At 41.7% G+C, this 21,700-nt stretch overlaps 1 protein-coding gene and 1 long non-coding RNA gene across 6 annotated transcripts in view; one reads left to right on the top strand and one right to left on the bottom strand.

Moving 5' to 3' along the window:
* Positions 1–5,242, bottom strand: part of LOC142161525 (uncharacterized) — a 36,165-nt gene extending 30,923 nt beyond the window's left edge. Inside the window, exon 1 of the long non-coding RNA XR_012693422.1 lies at positions 5,219–5,242. This is a non-coding gene — a long non-coding RNA (uncharacterized LOC142161525). The remainder of the gene's footprint in view (positions 1–5,218) is intronic.
* The window catches only part of LOC142161523 (equilibrative nucleobase transporter 1-like), a 125,765-nt gene extending 106,136 nt beyond the window's left edge, over positions 1–19,629 (top strand). For 4 of the 5 annotated variants that reach the window (XM_075217212.1, XM_075217211.1, XM_075217214.1 and 1 more), the window contains 3 exons: positions 9,120–9,303; positions 15,355–15,478; positions 15,576–19,629. In XM_075217212.1, the coding sequence (XP_075073313.1) occupies positions 9,120–9,303; positions 15,355–15,478; positions 15,576–15,695 (428 nt within the window). In that variant the 3' untranslated portion in view covers positions 15,696–19,629. The remainder of the gene's footprint in view (positions 1–9,119; positions 9,304–15,354; positions 15,479–15,575) is intronic. The other variant, XM_075217215.1, reaches the window with a different exon arrangement.
* The last annotated feature ends 2,071 nt before the right edge of the window (positions 19,630–21,700 follow it).

The raw sequence follows: 21,700 nt of genomic DNA on the forward strand, positions 1-21,700 counted from the left end.
GTGTCACTGAAGTGGGTTTATATATATACAGGATATAGAAATACTGTGGACTATGAATGTGAGGTGGTAATCCATGCATCCACAGTCCACCGTAATTCTATATATAAGGAGAAGCTTAGGCATGGACGATTTATGAATTTAGTGGGCTTGATTATACTGCTGGGCAAAATTTGGTGGAGAGACCAGCGATGCAGATCCACTCTCCTGAGGTCCCTACAGCCGGATCAACTGGCATCATACACATGCAAATTCAATGTGGGGATAGTGCAGTACATAGCTTTTCAAGTTACCTTTATGAAAAGCAAAATATGTGACAGATTATGATTGCACATTCATGTGTTTATAGGTGTGTTCCAAATCTATTAGTAGACAATACATCCAAACAATATTGTGCACTCATAAACCTTGACTTTATGTAATCACTTATCCCAACATCACTTTATAATGTTGTTAATAGCACATTAAGCAGTTAGCACAAATAAGAGGATTTTTATACGATAAATCCGTTTCTCTGATTCCATCTGGGGGACACTGCTAACATAGGGTTGTATGTGGGGAGATTGAAGCTGGCACTTAACAAGTTAATTTATTACTTGCTTACAGAACAACTCCCTTTAGCCTCAGTGTAATACAAAAAGCCCCAAGGAAGGGGAAACCACCACCAAATACCAAATGGCAGAAGGGAGGGATCACAGGGTCCCTCAGATGGAATCAGAGAAACGGATTTATCGTAAGTATAAAAATCCTCTTTTCGCTTTCATTCGATCTGGGGGACACTGCTACTATGGGGACATTCTAAAGCAGACCCTTGAAGGGAGGGACTGCTCTAAAAGCCTGGCATGCAACACTGCGGCCAAAAACCAGTGGCCATAGGGCCAACAGTAACTAGGTTACATATGTGAAATGACAGCCAAAGAACTATATAACTCCTCGGCCAAGTTGATCCGCTAAAACATCATTAAGTGAAGCCCAGATCACCCCCACGAATGGGTGCATTTATCACCAAGACAATTTGACAGAGGCCGACTCGATAGAGAGACCTGTCGGACAGAGGACAGAATGCTCCTAGCGATGGTCTGTTTAGCAGCCAGCCTTTCCCAACCTCCATATTGAACCATACGAGCAGAAACCAGTCCTCCTAATGTTGAATGGCCACACCACATGAAAAGAAGGCATAAATCCTATGTTAAAGAAAACCCCCTGATATAAGGTCCAAAGAGGCAGCCAGCTCCCAAAGGACCGACACCAGAACCTCCAGATTCAATTTGAACCCTAAAAAGCATTGTAGGCTGAGAGAAGGACAGACTCCACAGGTGCTTTAAGAAAGATGTAGCCCAATTGTTGTACCCTTTATTTGTTTTTTTTCACGTATTTTCACTGGAATAAGCCACTGACTGGTGTTGGCGTGACTAAGCTGGGAGGCGCGGAGTCTAACGCACTCCCGGTGTTCACCAGGGACACCCGCAAGGAGGTATGGACTTTGCTGCGTGAAGTGCGCAGGTTGCGGTTCTCCCAGATAGTCACCAGTGCAATGGATAAAGCGTAGTCAGACAGGCCGAATCGAAAGCAGAGGAGCGCAGTACCAAGGAGAATAGACAAAGAGTAGTCAGGAACAGTCCAAGGGTCAATACCAGAATGGACAGCGAAGTCCAAAGGAAGATCCGGAAGAGTAGTCAAACAAGCCAAGTATATATATATATCACAGGAGACAACAGGAACTGCAGGGAAGCTGGAGTATGTATGAACCAATACTCTGGCACCCTAATGGTGCCAGAGTGAGGTTTAAACAGTGTGGAGGAGGAAATGAGGAGAGAGACTTCTGGCGATCAGACTCAGCTGATCGCCGGGCAAGCGTCCCGTTGCTAGGGAGCCAAGCGGCGAATTGCGATCATGTGGGCGGAAGGGCATCCCGTTGCTAGGCAACGGGATGAGAGCTGCGGTTGGAAGGTACCTGACAGTTTTGAGTGAAGGAACTGTACGAAACAGCTCTTACATCACATAAAATGGAGAATATAGTATAGCCACAAGGGGCCTCTAGCCTTATACCCTGCACCAAGGTCCTTGGTCAAGGAACTCCATTAGCATGTAGCAACCACACTTCAGCTGAACAGGAGGTTTCGATGAAGGTGGTAAGGAATGAATACCTAATGTCTTAGGCCTCCCCTTGGTGTCGGGGAAGGAACCTTGAAGTTGTCTGCAGGTCCCCTTAGGGAAAGGTCCGCGCCTCTTGCACATATCCATTGTAATAAACAAAGCAAGTCCAGAAGGGAAAGCTGACTCCAGAACCATCAGGAACTGAGCCAGAGACTCTCACTGCAGTAATCTGCGTAAAGCGAGAAAGAGGAAAAAAGAAGTTGTGATGCTCACACCCCACTACGAAGTACTGAGTACCCTGTGATACTGTGGTAGCCACAGGTTCCTGGCCACTATTGTGGATGAAAATCCCCTGAACCATCAGAAGCAAACCATAATGGTGCTGAACAAGAAGGAAGGGGGGGAAGTTGAGGGAGGACGTCTGTGCGAAGCAGATGATCCCCTTCTCCCTGGACCCAGCAAGGAGAATACTGCAGCCGGGCCCGTTGCCTAATTTGAAGTCAGCAGAATTCTAAGAAGGGCCTCCTTCATACACCTGCCGCCCGGAGACTCGGGGACGCTGCACAGTGGGAGGAGCAGGTGTCCCATTTGGAACTTCCACTGCATGGTCTTGACAGCTACGTCAACAGGAGGAGCCCTGGTCCTGAATAGAGTCCAGGTTCTGGTGACCATGGCAAGGCGCCCTGAGATGTATATCAGGTAATCCACTGATGGCACAGCGTCTGAAACTGTGCGTGGTGAGATTTCTTTCTCACTGGGACTTCTGCAACAGCAGTCTACCCAATGAGCCAAGGCTGTAATTTAATGCCTTTTGGCATTCATGGTCTCACTCAGTCAATTGACATATATCACAACCATGATATTGCAAACTGAAGAAGGACTAAAACCCTTAAGGTAGTGACCGAGCCCCCTGCTGGGGCAGTAACATGTCGCTATGGTCCAACTTATATCTGTAGAACACACTCTTTGATCAGGTGCCTGAAGTCGGATACCGATCCTCTCTGTGTTAAAAAGACCACTGCTCTCCATCCTCATAGGCCGGTCTCATGTGCACAGGGCCAAGGCCTTGCCTGTTGTGAGATGGTCCCATCTCAGGCACCCATTGAGATATAGGAGTGTAATCCACTGCTGGCACATATCTCCCCGTTGTACAAGTCCCGTTCCTAGACTGATCCCAAAAAGGGGCAAATCAGATATCCACTAAAAAGAACGGAGAGCACAGTAGATCTTAACCCAAAGGTCGAGAAAGAGATATAGAATGAGGGCTCATAGAGCAAGTATGAGTTTCAACGGCCTAGCTGGCTAGGGAAGCAGAAAGAGGATGAAATATAACTCCTCTGCCTTATATTATGGAATCCCGGCAAAATAAGCCATGCTGATCTGTTTGTGGGATCCTGTGTAATAATGTGGTACTGGACTAAACAAGATCCAGGCCAAGGCTCTTGACAGCCTCCGGAAGCTAGGACTCTGGGTGCCTCTTATAAGAAGAAAGGATTATTTTCCCCATGAATGGCCCTAGCTGAAAGGGGTCTGCTTCTGGACTACTGACCTTTGTCAGACTCACCGCCCCGGAGGGGCCGGCAAAAAAGTCACTCTCGGAGCCTGAGCTTGCTTTGAAATATACCACGGGAGGAGGGCACTCATCTCGTGTGGGCTAACATATAATGTATGTCAGCCTCTGGCCCTAATGAGACCCAAGCTGAATAGGGTTTGGAGAATTTCTACAAACTCAGTGTCGGCACAGGAGGACCTTAATCAAAAGGTCCTGCCACCGACTAAGGACAGTTAATGAACGGAGGCTGCGTACCACGTTTCCATATACCTGTATCCCTAAACTTCCGACAAAGGCATGCCATAGGGAGCAGTGCCTTGTAACTGCACTTCCCGCTGGTCTGCTTAAGTTTCCAAAGCCCTAATGATCATGCACTGAGTTAGGCTGGGATGTCGGTTAGGTGTCTGTCTTAAACACCAGATACCTGCAGTAAAATACTTCAACGCGGCAGAGAATACGGGTCAAGTTCTATGAGCCTTCTTTTTACCATCAGGTTTGCTCGCCGCCCCATCTCTAATTAGATAGGGTCCAAGGCTAGGTGACCTGCTACCACCAGATCCACAATGTCTTTGTGCCTGGAGGTTTCTTCGCGACCCACCTGTGGGGAGGGGCAGAATCCTCCATACCTCTTCTGATTTAGAAGAGTCCTAGTGTGGACAGGCTTTGAGGGCAGGCCCAAGTGGACCCCTGACACTTACGCTCATGGCGCCCATGCAGGTGATACCAAGAACCAGGTTAATTGGTTTAAGGTCTCCACTAACCACTGAGTGATTGGGTTCTCCTAGGTGGACCTCCGATGCTATGTGACCAAGCTGGCTCAGGCCCGTATCTACTTTGGGGCCGGTACTTGACCCCGTTGGAAAGGAGTACAGTAACGGAAAAAGGCTTCAGCACTAGTTTACATCTTCATCGGCCTGGCAAGTAGTTGAACACGTGTTGCTACTGACTGTACGTTCGGTTGCACACACTGATATGTGTGTATATATCTGAGAAGGGGGTGCGTTACCTTGGTCCTACTTAACATGGGTAAACCTCAAAGTCTGCATGGTCAGCCCCGGGTCTTTCAGTCCACAAGAGAGACTATTATTTACAGTATAGCCAGTAAATCCTTTTGCCCGGGTGTTTCTTTTGCAGCCATTGTGCCTGTGACCAGGTAACTGCTGCAGCAAACCAGTTCCTCGTGTTTTTCTACCTTAGGAAAGCAACACAGTAAGAACAGGTGTCCAATGAGTAAATATAGAGGATACCTGTTGTTCCTCTGCTTTCAGCACAAACAGTATCTCAATTTGAATGGATATAATATGTGATACCTGTTTCCGAGTATACTTCTTATCCAAGTTAACTCTAAACAGTATACTGTACACAGCAAAATGTATATTAACTGTGGAATACCATTTGTCACTTAATAAACAGAGCATCTCATATACTTATACACATGTACACAAATAGGTGCTGAATATCATAATAGTGAACTGTACATATACATATATATATATATATATATATATATATATATATATATATATATACACACATAGACATAAATACATATCCATTGATATACATACATACATGCAAAAAATTCATGAAAGTACTTAGCCCTCCTAGTGGCCAAGGACCATCAGGTACAGAGAGAGGAGCCTGTAGCCATGTAACCGCCTTCCTGTCTGCAGTTCCCGCTTCAGGAATACACCATTGTATTGTTGCAGATGGGGGAGAAACACCTAACGGGGCTGCTTCACCCTGCTTTCTCTCTTATCTATAGTGATATCTGTTAAAAAAACTGCTGTTTCTGTGGTGCTTGTATAGTAAGCCCGTGTCAGCCTCATACTCCTATGTCTCCTGTGTGGGCCAAATCGTGATGCCCAGTCCCCCTCCGCATTTGCGGGGGAGTGATATAATCCAAATTAGGAATGGCCTCCCACATTTTTCAGTGTCTGACGCTCTCTGCCTAATGGCAAAAGTGTGTACTCAAGTCTCTGAAGAGCGGGAGACTTGGTACAATCCATCCAAATGCGGGCGCCATTTACCGAGTACTGGCGCTCTCTGCCCATAATGGCAGCGCCGGTACCCTTAACTGTAGTGACCTGATGGTCTCTATGCAAAGAAGGGGCTCTAGTGTGACAGCGGTCCCTGAGATCGCTGGCAGCACCTGTCATGAAGCACTGGCAGTGAAAGCCAACCTGCTTTCACTGAACTCTGTCGGCTGCAGCTATTTTCTGCATAGGAGTCCCCTGTCATGCATAGTTATGCATAGTATCCCAACCAGTGTATGTGCTGCAGTGCAGCATAGACACAGTTTGTAAAATAAAAGAAAAAAGAATGAAAATAAAAATAAAATCAGCAAGATGTAGTTGCAGAGCAGCCACAGTAAGCCCAACTGCTTGGGCACTCAACAAACACTGAGGCTAGAGGGGTTTGCAGAGAGGAGGAGTCTGTCAGCAAGTATTACATTAACTTGTTAAGTGCCAACTCCAAGCTCCCCACATACAACCCCATGGTAGTAGTGTCCCCCAGATAGGATGAGAGAGAAATATGGTATCCCATATCAGTAATATACTGTATGGGGTATATTTACTAAACTGCGGGTTTGAAAAAGCTGAGATGTTGCCTAAAGCAACCAATCAGATTCTAGCTGTCATTTTGTAGAATACACTAAATAAAAAAAGCTAGAATCTGATTGGATGCCATAGGCAACATCTCCACTTTTTCAAACCCGCAGTTTAGTATATATACCCCTACATACTTTTCAGGGCTAGGTATGTAGGTAACTCTCTGCTGCTTGTTGTCCTGCACTTCCCAAATGTGATAGAAAATCAAAGAAAATGTAAATACAATAATTGTTGTATAAGCAGACTGTGCTCAAAGGAGTTTAAATTAGACAATTAGTTTTTTCGCAATATTTACTGTCCATTAGTGATTTATAAACAATTGCAATCTATCTGCGCAATACCATCTACTATCAATTGATGAATAGATTCCCAGGTGCAATACTAAGATGCTGGTGCCCTCTGAAAATTAATTGGTAAGAAACTGATCTGGAAAATTAGTATTCAATGTGGTGGAAATCAATACATATAAACAAATGAGCAATGCAAAAAAGAGTGATCACTCCATGAGGTTAAAAACTAAAGCAGACAGAGCAAAGACACAGCAAAACAATAAAAATATAAATCCATGCTCGCAATAAGCTCTAATTTCTTGGGTTCCTACTGTATGTGGCAATGAAGGGGAGATTTGGTGCCTTTGTTGTGTTGGAGTCCTCCGCCCAGTCACTTTTCTTCCCAAAAAGGTTACCTCTGTCTGTTTCCCTCAACTGTAGTGAGGATTTCTCTATGGTGTCTTTTCTAAGAACCTTTCTTTTAAGATAATAGCCTGTTTATGATATTGTGACAAATGTGAGCAGTTGCAACTCAATATAATGTATAGTTCCTTGAGGATGTTTTTTAGCCAGTTCACATGGTGACTACTGGACTACCAACTAGGGCGAAACGTGTAGAATTACATATTGGACCAATATCCATACTACTGTTCTAACTTGGATTTTATTCCACTGTCTGATGAAAGTGATTGCGGTATACTTCTGCTACGAACGCATGCGCATGCGCACCATAGACTCTTCACACTACCAGGAATTACCAAACACTTCTGGAAGGAGAAGACAGCGTGCAGTTAGCACTGGACAGATAATCTAGGGACAGAGCATCCAGGGAATCGACGTAGGAGAGGGGTAGGTTCATGTACCTACACCCTCAGACCACCTATTTTCACCTATGTTCCTTCATCATTTACTCTACTTTTATTTCAACCACGAGAATTGTGATTCAATGACATTCTATGAGTTGACCATGCTTGGACTTTTCTTTGTGCTCGTGAACTGTCATTGCTGATTCCGCTCTATATATTTGGTTCATACAACATATTACAACATATCTACACTTGGACTATTAGTTGAATTTGCTACTATCCAGTACATTATTTTGTTTGGATGCATATGGACAGCAGTCTTTCTATTTTGTGGCAACTCATGCTCATTGAGCTCAAGGATTTATGTTTTTATTGTTTTGCTGTTTTTGCTCTGTCTGCTTTTATTTTTAACTTCATAGAGTAATCACTCTTTTTTGCATTGTTCATTTGTTTATATGTATTGATTTACACCACATTGAATACAAATTTTCCAGATCCAACAGTTTTATACCAATTCATTTTCAGAGGGCACCAGCATCTTGGTATTGCGCCGGGGAGTCCATTTTTCTTTCCAGACCATTAGGAGATTGGGACCTTTTCTCCTTTGCAACCCCTCCTTTTCCCCTTGGCTGCATACACACTTAAATTAGGAAGCGCATGTTTCCCACTGCTTTTTAGTATCAATAGATATCTCCTTTTGCTCTAAAATTTACGGACATTTGGATTCTCAAGTTCCTTGTGAGATTCAACTATATATGCAGATTGATCTTATGAAATGGAACTTTGAACAAAAACAATGATAGCATGATTCATGTGCATTGAAGCAATGTTTACATATTTCTTGATTTGCACGTTTAGTATCTTTAGTATAGCAATAATATCCACATTGAGCTCAATTGTGGCAGTTGTTTTAACAGTGATTTATCTATATTTCATTAAATTGTGATTTATCTGTCCATGAATCTATTCCATTGTGTTTCATATACTGAACTCTAAGGTATAGCTCTTGAGCACCATTCTATTCACATTTTCTTTGCTTTTATATCCTATATCAACCTGTTACATATTAGTTGATTAGAACTTGGCTGATAAAGGACAATATTAGGTTGGTATGACTTAAAGTGAATGTGGGCTATGTGTATGGTATTTCCCATAACATCTCATACGTCTTTCCATGTAAACTTTTTATTTGTTCATTTGCTTTTACGTAGTCTATCCATTAATTATCCATTAACCCCACTCTAAGCTCCTTCAAACGGGCACTAAAAACCCACCTGTTCCTCAAAGCCTACCATCCTTCCTCCTAACCCGCTCTCCCCTCCCTCCTCCTGTCCCCTCTTCTCTCCTTTACATCATCTGGCCCCGTTTGTACCTGAGTCTTGTTCACCCTCCCTTAGGATGTAAGCTCATTCGAGCAGAGCCCTCTTCCCTCCTGTGTCCTTACCTACTCTTCTGCTCCGTCTTTTCTGCATTAGCCTGCTTGGAGCTTCCGAAGTTTTGGTATTTTTGTTTACTGCTCAGTAATATTTTACCCTGTACTGTCTATTGTTTGTGCATTGTACGGCGCTGCGGAACTCTTGTGGCGCCTAACAAATAAAGGATAATAATAATAATAATAATTATATAGACTTGCCTATCATTTTGTCATGTGTAGGCAGTTGTATGCAGTGCTCCTAAAGTTTAAAGGCTGTGTATTATAAGCCTAAATAACATAATGCAAATTTGTAATGACAGGTTAACGAGCTGTACACAACTTTGATTACAATTTGTATCCTATTTTTCTCAGATACAGACAGGCTTGATGACATCCATTCCTCAATCCTATCTTTGTCACTGACGACTGTGCTGGGTGTGCTCTTCTCTGTGTGCGCCTCAATTCCCACACTCCCAGCACTGTATCCAACTTTCATCTTCCAAGTGATAAATCGTTCATTCCTTTATGGAGGAAATGCTGCATTCCTGTCTATTGTGTAAGTAACAATATTTGATAAACAAAATAAAAATATTACATATAAATATATTAGCAAGAAGGAAATGGCGAGAGCATACAGAAGGATCTACCAGCTTGGTTCTGCCATATGCATCTCAATAGAACATACTGCCCACTCTCCCGGGATTTTCTGGAGACTCCTTAATTCCAGGTAGCTCTCCTGGACTTCCAGGAGAGCAGGCCATTTTCCTGCATTCTAAAGGAGTGGGGCCTCAATGCCACGAAAAACACCATTTTGGTCCCGCTTCCAGCAACAAAATGCAGCGATCAATTCATTTAGATTCAGGACCAAAATAATGTGATTTGTGGCTCTACTCCTCCGTCTGTTTCTTCTCTTCATCTCCTGTCCCAAATCTCCCTACAGAAGTTCACAGGTCGCTGATCTCAAAGTAGTCTACAGTTTTCCTTTTGGACACCACTGGATCCATGACCACCCCCCCCCCCCCCCTTCCTTTATCTGCTGGTTTTAATAACAATGTTTTTATTAGATATGAACTTTTTATGGCCTCTATTTCAACTTTGCTCAGATTAAACATAGGACTTGATTTGATATTCCATTTGTCTAGATCATCTTTAACCAACTCTTTGAAAGTTACCACCAAAAAACCTTTTGTGTGAGTGGGATAGAATGTAGATTTCTTTTTATAATTTTCATTAATTTCTTTGTAAGTTTTTATCTCTTTATCATTATTGCAAAACTACATAAGTACTATATTTGTCAAGCTGATTGGAGCAGGCAAGTTTGAACCTTTTTTGAATAATTTGCTGCCTCTTCAAGTGTGTATTTATTTCAATAATAGATGATGGTATCATTCTTAATTTTATTTCTTTTGACCCCATCTAAATTTTTGCAATTGTTTTTGTTAATGGAATTTTTGAAAGATTTGTTTTTAGCACCCCTCGTTCCTTTTTGATAGTTCCTATTTATATATCCAATCTTCCTAAAAGAAGGTCTCTGTTGTTTGTCTAGTCTCATATCTATAATATGTAGGAATACCATACTCGTCTTCCCTTTTCATGTCTATCCATTTTAAATCTGAGGACAAGGTATTTCAATGTGGTTTAAATGGTGTATATTTACAGGGGCCACAAAGACTTATTCTCCCCACAAATGGACTTTATTCTTGCATATCCCCGGGCCTTGGTTTTCAGTTTTAATGAGACACCTTGTGCACGTTCCAAGTGAACTTTCTGTGAGAAAGCACGTTTATAGTAATATTCTTATATTACTATAACCTTTCAACTGTTAGACAGTGACATGTATAATAAAGATAGACAGAATGTCCTCTCACTCTCATGATTAAATGAAGAAATAAATCAGGCTCATACAAACTATTATAGATAATAAAATAGACAATGCTGTTCTGTGCCCAGGGAAATTGAGGCAGGGGGAGGATGAATTACAATGGGAGGGGAACGCAGCAGTGGCCCACATACAGGAAGGGTGGGGGTTATCAATTATTAGGGGGTACTGCAAGGGTTTGTCCTGCAGATTAATGTAATTGGCTGGTCACTTTGAGGTGACAGACCATTATTCTGCACCCTGCAACACCATAGTCAAATCAAGTTTTAATATAAGTAATTATCACATGCATGCATACATACATGAACCTGTATTCTCATCATCATCATTAACCTTTATTTATATAGTGCCAGCAAATTCCGTAGCGCTTTGCAAAGATTCTCTAATGTAATTTATATTTTCTGCCTGTTGGATGTGATTTTTAGCATTTGGTCCTTTTATATAGGTATTTACATCTGCACATCTGCACATCGCTGCTTCTCTTGTTTATGATTTCTCATATTCTGCAAATATGGATAAACACACATACATTGTAATGCGTCTCTTATTCTGTATGCTGAATGCTAATTTTTGTTATCGATTTCACTCTGAATAACTGTATGACAAAACTATTATTGTTACTATTGTTACTACTGGGGTAGTTTTTATGTATGACACTAACATAATTTGATCCTTATTCTTGCTTTATTTCTATTCATTCTAAAAATGGTCATAATTTGGGCATTTTATTACTGTTTAAGTAGAGATGAGTGAAATTGCATCAGAACATGACATGAATTGTATTTCCCAGTGGGACAGACTGAGGTGCAAATGTCCAGTAATACAGTCTTCAAGTCCCACTTTTCCTTTGCCACTCCATGACATGACATACCGCTTTGTATTTGTAAACTCCAAATTCTGGTGAATTTATAATCTATAAATAGAGCTGTGATGGTGTCAATCCATTCTGCCCTGTGTTGTTCTTGGGCTATAATAAGAAAATGATAAGGGAAATCCAAGAGGAGGAAAACGATACAGGGAATTCTGCACAAAATAATTTAATTCTACCAAAGAAACATGCAAGATTCAGCCCAAAATGCGGAATGAGGCGAATATTGGAACAGGAACAGTTGGACAATTTTGCTTATCTCTATGAGACATATGTGGTTTCCATCTGATCAGGGGAGGGCTGGCAGACTTTAGCCCGGGGAGCAAGCACACCGCGCCGGCCCATATATATATATATATATATATATATATATATATATATATATATATATACAAGTTAACCCGTGCATGATACTCATGCATTCTAGTCAAATCAAGATACTTAAGGTCTTAAAAAGGTTCTTGTCATGCATTTGGGCCTAGCCCAGGCCTCCTTAGGGGAAGATCGTTACTTCCCGACGCAAGCGCCCTTTTTAATGTGTGTTCATGAGGTAAAATTACCTCACGAAAATGAGTTTGACCCCTCAACTCGTAAATTTAGCCTTTACTACCCCTCCCACGGGGGGAAGGGGGGATGATGGAAGTTAACTGACTTGACTATTCTAATTTTTTTGTCAAATAATGTCAGTATACCAAATTTCAGGTCAATTGGATGAGCCCTTTCTGAGAAAATAGTTTTTTACACACACACACACACACACACACACACACACACACACACTAACGCACGCCTCTACACATGTGTGTTCATGAGGTAAAATTAACTCACGAAAATGAGTTTGAGCCCTACCAAATTTCAGCCCTTTTTGAAATTTTTTTCCCACCCACACTAAGAATTTAGTAGGTCAGTGTATAACTCTGCCCAGCAGGTGGCGCTGCAACTTGGTTTTTTTTTCCCACACACAGACGCCACTAAGCATTTATATATTAGATATACACACCCAGGCCCAGAGCTGTGTGCACTACTATTAGGTGCACACAGTTCTGCCTTCACGAGTAATTCACGGTGAAGCGGGACATACCTCCCAACTGTCCTAAGCGAAACAGTCACCCAAATTCGGGACTGTCCCACAAGATTCAAGATAGTTGGCAGACTGTTTTGCTCTCTCCTACCTGTTCTTGTCACTGTCACCACTTGTGGCTGCTGGTTACTTTAGCTCATTTGCTGGTTGTCTGGATCCTGGAATATCGGAGGCCTTATTTGGAAAAAAAATGGGTACATAACATTTAGAAAACTCCAACCAATTCCAGTGTTAAATCAAAAGCACCCACATTTTATAATTAGGCCTCCCTTCAGCCACAACATTAAAATAATAATATTCACATTTGCTAAATAAGGGCCTGATTCACTAAGGATCTTAACTTAATAAACTTCTTATGTCAGTCTCCTGGACAAAACCATGTTACAATGCAAGGGGTGCAAATTAGTATTCTGTTTTGCACATAAGTTAAATACTGTCTGTTTTTTCATGTAGCACACAAATACTTCATAGCTTATTTGTACACTGAAATTTAAAGTTGATATTTGTGTGCTACATGAAAAAACAGTCAGTATTTAACTTATGTGCAAAACAGAATACTAATTTGCACCCCTTGCATTGTAACATGGTTTAGTCCAGGAGACTGAGTTAAGAAGTTTCTTAAGTTAAGATCCTTAGTGAATCAGGCCCTAGATCTCTTTCCCTCCAACCAACCCTAAAATTAGATCGCAAACACATTTAATATATAAACCTATTTCCCTCCCTCCAAATAGCCCCAGCAATAATTTAAATAGCATTTACGGTTAACAAATATAACCATTTCCCACAACAATCCCAAGCTTTAAATAATTCATAATCACATGTAATAGACCTCATTCTCCCCAAACAGCCCCACAATCAATTAATAGCTCACCACCCCAGTATTAACTTAAAGGTGCAATTACTCCATCTTAAATTCATAGGAACCACTATTAAATTAAATTGTCCCACCATCACCCCACAAATAAAATAGCACCCAATACTTATCACCCACGTGCACTCCTCGATTAAATTTATATATATATATATATATATATATATATATATATATATATATATATATACATACACACACATATATATATATACACACAAGACCCCCTCCCTCACACACACTACATTCCTAGACTGGTCATTCCCACACACAATACATTCATATACTGCCCCCCCCCCCTACACACACACACACACAAATACATTCATATACTGGCCCCCACACACACACAAATATATTCATAAATATACTGGCCCACACACACACAGAAATACACTCATATACTGGCCCCCACACTCACACAAATACATTCATATACTGGCCCCCACACTCACATAAATACATTCATATACTGGCCCCCCACACACACACAAATACACTCATATACTGACCCCCACACTCACACAAATACATTCATATACTGGCCCCCACACACACACAAATAAATTCATATACTGGCCCCCACACTCACACAAATACACTCATATACTGGCCCCCACACTCACACAAATACATTCATATACTGCCCCCCCCCACACACACACAAATACATTCATATACTGGCCCTCATACTCACACAAATACACTCATATACTGGCCCCCACACTCACACAAATACACTCATATACTGGCCCCCCCCACACACACACACACACATACACAAATACATTCATATACTGGCCCCCACACTCACACAAATACATTCATATACTGGCCCCCACACACACACACACACACAAATACATTCATATACTGGCCCTCACACTCACACAAATACATTCATATACTGGCCCCCACACTCACACAAATGCACTCATATACTGGCCCCAGCACTCACACAAATGCATTCATATACTGGCCCCCACACTCACACAAATGCACTCATATACTGGCCCTCACACTCACACAAATACATTCATATACTGGCCCCTCCCATACATTCATATACTGCCCCCTACACACACAAATACATTCCTATAGTGGCCCCCTCAAACACAGACATTAATTTAGCATACTGACACTGACATACACAATATTAATATAATACATCCCCCCGGCACTTACCTGGCTCAATCCCCCGCGCTGTCAGTTTTTACACACATGGGACGGCACCTGTGCGCGTCCCATGTGTTCCAGAGGTGCATCACGCGAGCATGGAGGGAGGGGGGGACAGATCGTTAGGATCCGCGGCCAAATGAAGGTGGCTGGTCCCGGGGAAGGGGCCAGCCACCCGGCGGCCCGAAACAATGTTTTTATGTCCGGCCCGGGGGACGTGTGCCCCCCTGCCCAGCCCGCCCCTGCATCTGATTAAAAAAGAGATCCAGTACTAATCAATGTCTCAGATCATATTTTTGATTTTCAAAACATTTAGGTGCATCCTATTACATACATCTTAGATAGATATACCAGATAGTTCTTATTCAAAGACCATTGTAACGCATAAACTTACATTCTGCATGGGAAAGGATTTCACGTTGCAATAAACATATAAAAACTCTTGTCGAGAGCAAATGTCTGTAGTTCTGCATTGCTAAATAGGTACTACTGAGTATTTGTATACACAGCACATTTTTATGACATTACATTTTTTAATCATAATTTGAATGAGTTATGTAGATACAAGCAAAAAACAAACCTTGTGTTATTTGTATTTATTTCTTTGTTCATGTATTTATTTTCAAAAGTCTGAATATTTCTGAAGAGTAACACAGAAATTTTAGAGCTTGGTGTCTCTTTCTCTAGATGGCAACACGTGTTGTCCTTATTAATTTTTTTTCCATCTTCTAGATTTCCACCCAGATACTTTGGAAAGCTGTATGGACTGGTGATGGCTCTTTCTGCACTAATATCTACTCTGCAATATGCAGCATTTCATATCTTACGGACACATCTGGGTGGTGACCCCTTCTATGTATGTAACCAGATATGTGGGTCCTGCAGTGTTTGAGGTGTTTACCTTTAGTGAGGATGAGATGTGTTATTAATGACTGTATCTTCATGTTTTTAAGGTCAACATCTCTCTACTGATCCTGATGCTACTGACATTTGCCCACCCAATCAATGTTTTCCGTATTTGCAGAAAGGAGAAGAAAGCAGGGGAGACAGCGGAAGGCCAATCCACATTGTAATCCATCAAGCTTCCCAGAACTCTGAATGCTATAACAGCACATTATTTAGTAGACGGAAATTGAATCTTGACTCAGCATATAAGAGAACAAATGTCCTGAGGGCCATTGCAATTTATTTTAATTAATTTTTAAGTTGAGTGCATACCTCCCAAAGGACCAAATTTAAGCAGGAAATTCCGAATATGAGGGGTCTGTCCCCACCTTCTGAACCATTGTCACAACAAGCAAAATATTGCAAGGTATGACACATTCAGGTCTCTGCACGTCACACCAGCAATGAACTGGTGACACGCACACCTGGTGCACATGGCATTGCATATGAGATTTTAGGTGTGGGAAAGCAGGTTAGGAGTGACATAGCAAGTCTTAAGTGCAAGGCATGCCCCAGATGTGTGACCTCAACATGGCCAAGTTGGGAAGTATTACAAAAACAATTTGCACAGTTTATAGAATTAGACCAACCTGTCAGATGAATGTAAAAATCAATCAAATAGCACACAGCAGAATGACAGTGTCTGCTTAACCGCTAGAAGTTGAGATATAAACCTTCTTTCTCACTAGTTAACTCTTTCGCTTTAGCTCTCTAAACCAAATAACACATCAATATACACCGATCAGCCACAACATTAAAACGACCTGCCTAATATTGTGCCACCAAAACAGCTCTATCCTGTCGAGGCATAGATTCCACTAGACCTCTGAATGTGTCCTTATGTTATATGGCATCAGGATGTTAGCAGCAGAACCTTTCAGTCCTGTAAGTTGTAAGGTGGGGCCTCTATGGCTTGGACTTGTTTTTCCAGCACATACCACAGATGCTTGATCGGATTAAGATCTGGGGAATTTGGAGACCAAGTCAACACCTTGAACTCTTTGTCAATTTTCTCAAATTATTCCTGAACAATTTTTGCAGTGTGGCAGGGTGCATTATCCCGATGAAAGAGGCCACTGCCATCAGGGGTGTTCTTGGTCTACAACAATGTATACATAGGTGGTATGTGTCAAAATGAATATCAGGACCCAAGATTTTCCAGCAGAACATTGCCCAGAGCATCACACTGCCTCCACAAGCTTAACTTCTTTCCATAGTGCATCCTGGTGCCATCTCTTCCCCAGGTAAACAACGCACATTCACCTGGCCATCCACATGATGTAAAATAAACGTAATTTATCAGACCAGGCCAAAGTCTTTCATTGCTCCATGGTCCAGTTCTGGTGCTCACGTGCCCATTGTAGGCGTTTTCCGCGGTGAACAGGGATCAGCATGGGCACTCTTACTGGTCTGCGATTATGCAGCCCCATACGCAGAAAGCTGTGATGCACTGTATGTGCTAACATCTTTCTATCATAGCCAGCATTAACTTTTTCAGCAATTTGTGCTACAATAGCTCTTCTGTGGGATCGGCCCAGATGGGTTAGCCTTCGCTCTCAATGCGCATCAGTGAGCCTTGGGCGCCCATGACCCTGTTACCGGTTTACCACTTGTTCTTCCTTGGTCCACATTTGGTAGATACTAACAACTGCATACTGGGAACACTCCACAAGATCGGCAATTTTGGAGATGCCCTGACCCAGTCGTCTAGTTGTCACATTTTGGCCCTTGTCAAGTCGCTCACATCCCCATTTTTACTGCTTCCAACACATCAACTTCAAGAACTGTTCACTTGTTGCTTAATATATTACACCCCTTAATTGGTGCCATTATAACAAGATAATCAATGTTATTCACTTCACTTGTCAGTGGTTTTAATGTTGTGACTGATATATATATATATATATATATATATATATATATATATATATATATATATATATATATATCTACACTTTTTGCATAACCTTTGTTATATGAATGACTTTACAGTATATAGTAGCAGTGATTACTTTTGCATTGCTCTACAGAGGTAGCAGTTAATACACTCTTTAGTGTCTCTATCTAATGCAAATTACTGTGTCTGTTGAAAATCCAACTAAAGAAAAATGAGATATGCCACAATTAGTCTCTTTGCCATATATGTGTTTGACTTTGAATACATTTTTACACTTATCTGTCACTGTGGAGGCAAGATTCTGGGCAGGCTGCAACAGCAATCCATTGGGACATACGCTCCTCTTGCTTACAGTCCTCTCTGCTCACCTGCTGCAGTCTAGGAGACTCCATCACTGGCCCTCTGGCCAGCGTCTAACTTTGTATGTCCACAATAACAGCTCTGTACAGGGCTCAGCTGGAGGCTCACAGTCACAGGTTCCTTGTCTGATGGGTGTGCCAGTTGTCATGCAGACTCATCTGCTACTCAATCAGACCTGGATGCATCTTCAACTATAAATACTCATCAACCACAAGTTACATTTATGCCTACGTTCCACTCTGAATCAGACCCAATATGGCTAATCCAGTTGTGCAAATACACAAGGGGTATAAATGTATCAATCAGTGTTTATTTAAATCCACCGACACTGGGGGGGATTCTGTCATCCGTGACCTATGTTTGTGCATGTGCAGTGGATCTGGAAGCCTCCATTTGGACTTTCAGTTCCAGTTTCCAAAAAAAAGAAATATCAAGAATATTAATAAATAAATGAGTACAAGTCCAAGATTAAAAAAAATCCTTATTTAAATAAAAAAAGCATTTTTTTGCATAGGTAACGCTAGCAATAGGAGGACTGCTTCTGTACTTGTACTGCCGCTGTCCATGTTAAATAGGCTTTGCCATGCATTGCTAAAAATTTTCTCTGGTGGGTCTAGGTAACCCTTTGATGGATATGGAGAAGCCCTAACCCCGGTAAAAACAAAGAAAGGATTTTCTTCCTTTCTTAAAATTAGTGTGAATGTGTTTGAAGAAGTGATAGAAAGAAAATATGGATGAAAAGGGGGGAGGGAAGATTTCTAATGAAGGACTTTTGGATATTGATAACACCGAGGACAATATAGCTTGGGTGATATGAGTTGCAAATGTGCAAATATGCTGGGAGAACATGGCAGAAAAATAAAACACAGGAATAAAGAAAAACACAAATGAACAAACTCAGAAAATAGAAGAAAAACACATCAATAAATAAATAGAAATAAATGACAAGGTGGATGGCAGTGTGTCTGAGAAATGGGTCTGCTAAAGATGTTGTGTATATATATATTTCTAGCCAACTATTTACAAATGTGAGTTTTAACTAAATATAATAATAATAATAATAATAAAACATTATTGGAGGAACTGCACTACTTTCCAATGACTTACTGACCACTAATAGTATATATAATCCTGAGCCACCAGGGACAAGAACAGGATTTTTATGGGTGATTCAATTCACTAAAATATTGATATTATATGTAGAGAGAGGATCAGTTTGGATTTTGGGGTTCCTGATTGAACCAAGCCATGTCTTGCTTTTTCAGGGCAAATTCAGATCTGAACATGAGGCATCACACTGATATCTAATATGTCATCACTGTCAGGCTGTCCCTGTACAAATGCTGGGTCTCACTGCGGCTGCAGGGAATTGATCCCACAGATATATTGAGATTGTGATAACCTGTACAATACGAGACAGTAGTATTTCTGACTGATGGGGTCCTTTTATCTGCTTAGCTTCAAGTAAGCTACAAAAAATGGCCTTGCAGGCCATGTGTTCTGCACCATTAATTTAAAAGGATTTGACTTTTAAGTTCTAAATAAAATATACATAGTCTACACTCCTAGAATCTCATTATAGTATTGTATCTCGCAAAACAAAATTGCATATTCCATTCATACATAGAACCAGGTACATTACAGCAAATATCTCACATTCTCTTTGGAATAGTCATATCTCGTGTGTCTAGCCAGCTCCACTCATCATAAGACCTACAACCCCGTGATCCTCTCACTATCAACAGCATTTTCTCACGCTAAATCATTTGTGAAAAATTAGGTGCATTATGCCAGAAAGCAGAGAGGGATGATGTGACAAAACGAGTGTGATATGTGAATTATAGCAAATACTTTTTATAGCCTTCTTTTGTTTCCCCAGCTCACCAGACTATAACTGCATTGTCCAATAACATGTGGCTAAGGGGACATTGTAGTTCAGTGTACATATGTATATTGTTTATTGTATATTGATAACTTGAAGTAAGGTTGCTATTCATTGTATTTAAAGTAAAGCCAGGGGGATTATGGGTAGGGATCAGGTTGCCATGTGCCTGAGTAGGAAAACTAATTAGTGTCCATTGTTCTCACCAGGCTAGTCAAGACAGGCCATCTAACAGGGGAGGTTCTCTGAAAGGACAGCTCATCTTCACTCCCCTGTCCAACCCCCCCCCCTTTAGTCCAGCACTGACCAATGGTTAAGTAGAATAGACGCAGGGGTTTGCCCAGGGAGGGGAAAGACTGTGGAAATTAGACCTGTGATATATAAGGAACAACTCCAGGGGGGAGGGGTGCTCATGCTTGGATTTCATTCAGGAAGGTGCAAGATGGAGTTTTGAATTGTCGTTTTCTAACTCAAGTCTATATATGCAGCTGAGAGGGATCCATGGGTCATGAAGTCTGGACAGCAGGTGACTATATCTCCTTAAGTTATTGGGGTAAGGGACAGATAATGTGGTAAATCTGACTGGCATTTATTTACTGTGTGTATATAATATTCTAGTGTTGTTTGTATAACAATAAATATACTGTTGTATTTTTATAACTGCATTTTGCCTGAGTGACCATACGAATCCTAGAAGGTACTGGGTAGCACTGGGCCAGATAAACCCGGTATCTTCACATTTTTGGTGGCAAGCAGTGGGGTCACTCAGTCCCAGGTCTTCTCTGGGTAGAGCTGCAGGGGAACTGTATCGTGATACATTCCAGGGCTCTGCAAAGCAGTTAGCACTAGAAACCAGTTACCACATTATCCTGAACTTACTCCTAAAGGCTTTAAGGTAGAAAGTGTCACGAAAAGCGCTGTGGGCTTTAGGCGAGGGAAGATGCCGCCTAAGTGCCGATTTGATAAGGGGAAGCGCACCCCGCCAGAGGAGAGCGGAAGATGGAACCGTGTCTCAAAGAGAGGAAATCACAGTGAGGTGATCCCTGGAAGTAAAATGGGTGTGAGCTCTAGGAACAAGAGAGCAGATCACAGCCCAGTGTTGAAAAAGTTCCCAAAGGAAGGGATGAAGCAGTCCAGTACAACCAGGAGAAAGGTGTACTGGGATGAAGGACTGTGGGAGTGTCTGCAGGATGGGGATATGGATGTGTTGCACCACCCCACCACAATGCAGCACATTTTGGATTATTGGGATGAGGAGTGCCCAAAGATTATTATGTGGGAAGGAGCCAGTCTACAGGAGAAATTGGAGAACCTGTTGGATGTGTTCCTAATGTTGAAAGAGGAGGCAAGTGCCTGTAATTTTCAGGATGAACCAGCATGGGATGATTTTACACATGAAGTTATTTGTACTATGCAGAATCTGGCCAAGGGAGAATCCAGATACAACAATAATCAGCAGTACAAACAAGACGTAAATGGACTATTACAGCACAGGGACATGCCTGATGAATCCCCTGCAAATGTATTAATAGAATCTGTCCCATTAGCAGATTCTACAGATCCACTAGAGACAATGAGTATGGAGGAGCTGATAGTGGAATGCCAGATCCGGGGTGTACCTTACCTGTACAGCACACACATGGATATCCTGAAACGTTTGTTAAAAGATCAGGAGAATCCCATCAATGCCTTTAGTGTTTATAGAAAATGGATGCTCACTTTAGGTCCCCACATACCTCTCTGGGAACAAATGCAATGTCTGCAACAGAGTTTTGAAGAAGCAGAGGATGAGGTATGGCGGCAAGGATTTACGGACACTGAAATGTGGCAGGATCAGTGTTATCGAGTGAATACTGAAAAATGCCAATTGGAATATCTTTTATCACACTCTAAAAAGATGGCTGCTCAGTCTGTTAATCAGGGGGAGGTCCATCCCAGTGGATTAAATACAGTTGCCCAAGCTACTATCTTGGGGGAGACTGGAGAAGAACTGC

This window comes from Mixophyes fleayi, chromosome 6, assembly GCF_038048845.1.
Source record: "Mixophyes fleayi isolate aMixFle1 chromosome 6, aMixFle1.hap1, whole genome shotgun sequence".
In the NCBI taxonomy this organism is placed as follows: Eukaryota; Metazoa; Chordata; class Amphibia; order Anura; family Limnodynastidae; genus Mixophyes; species Mixophyes fleayi.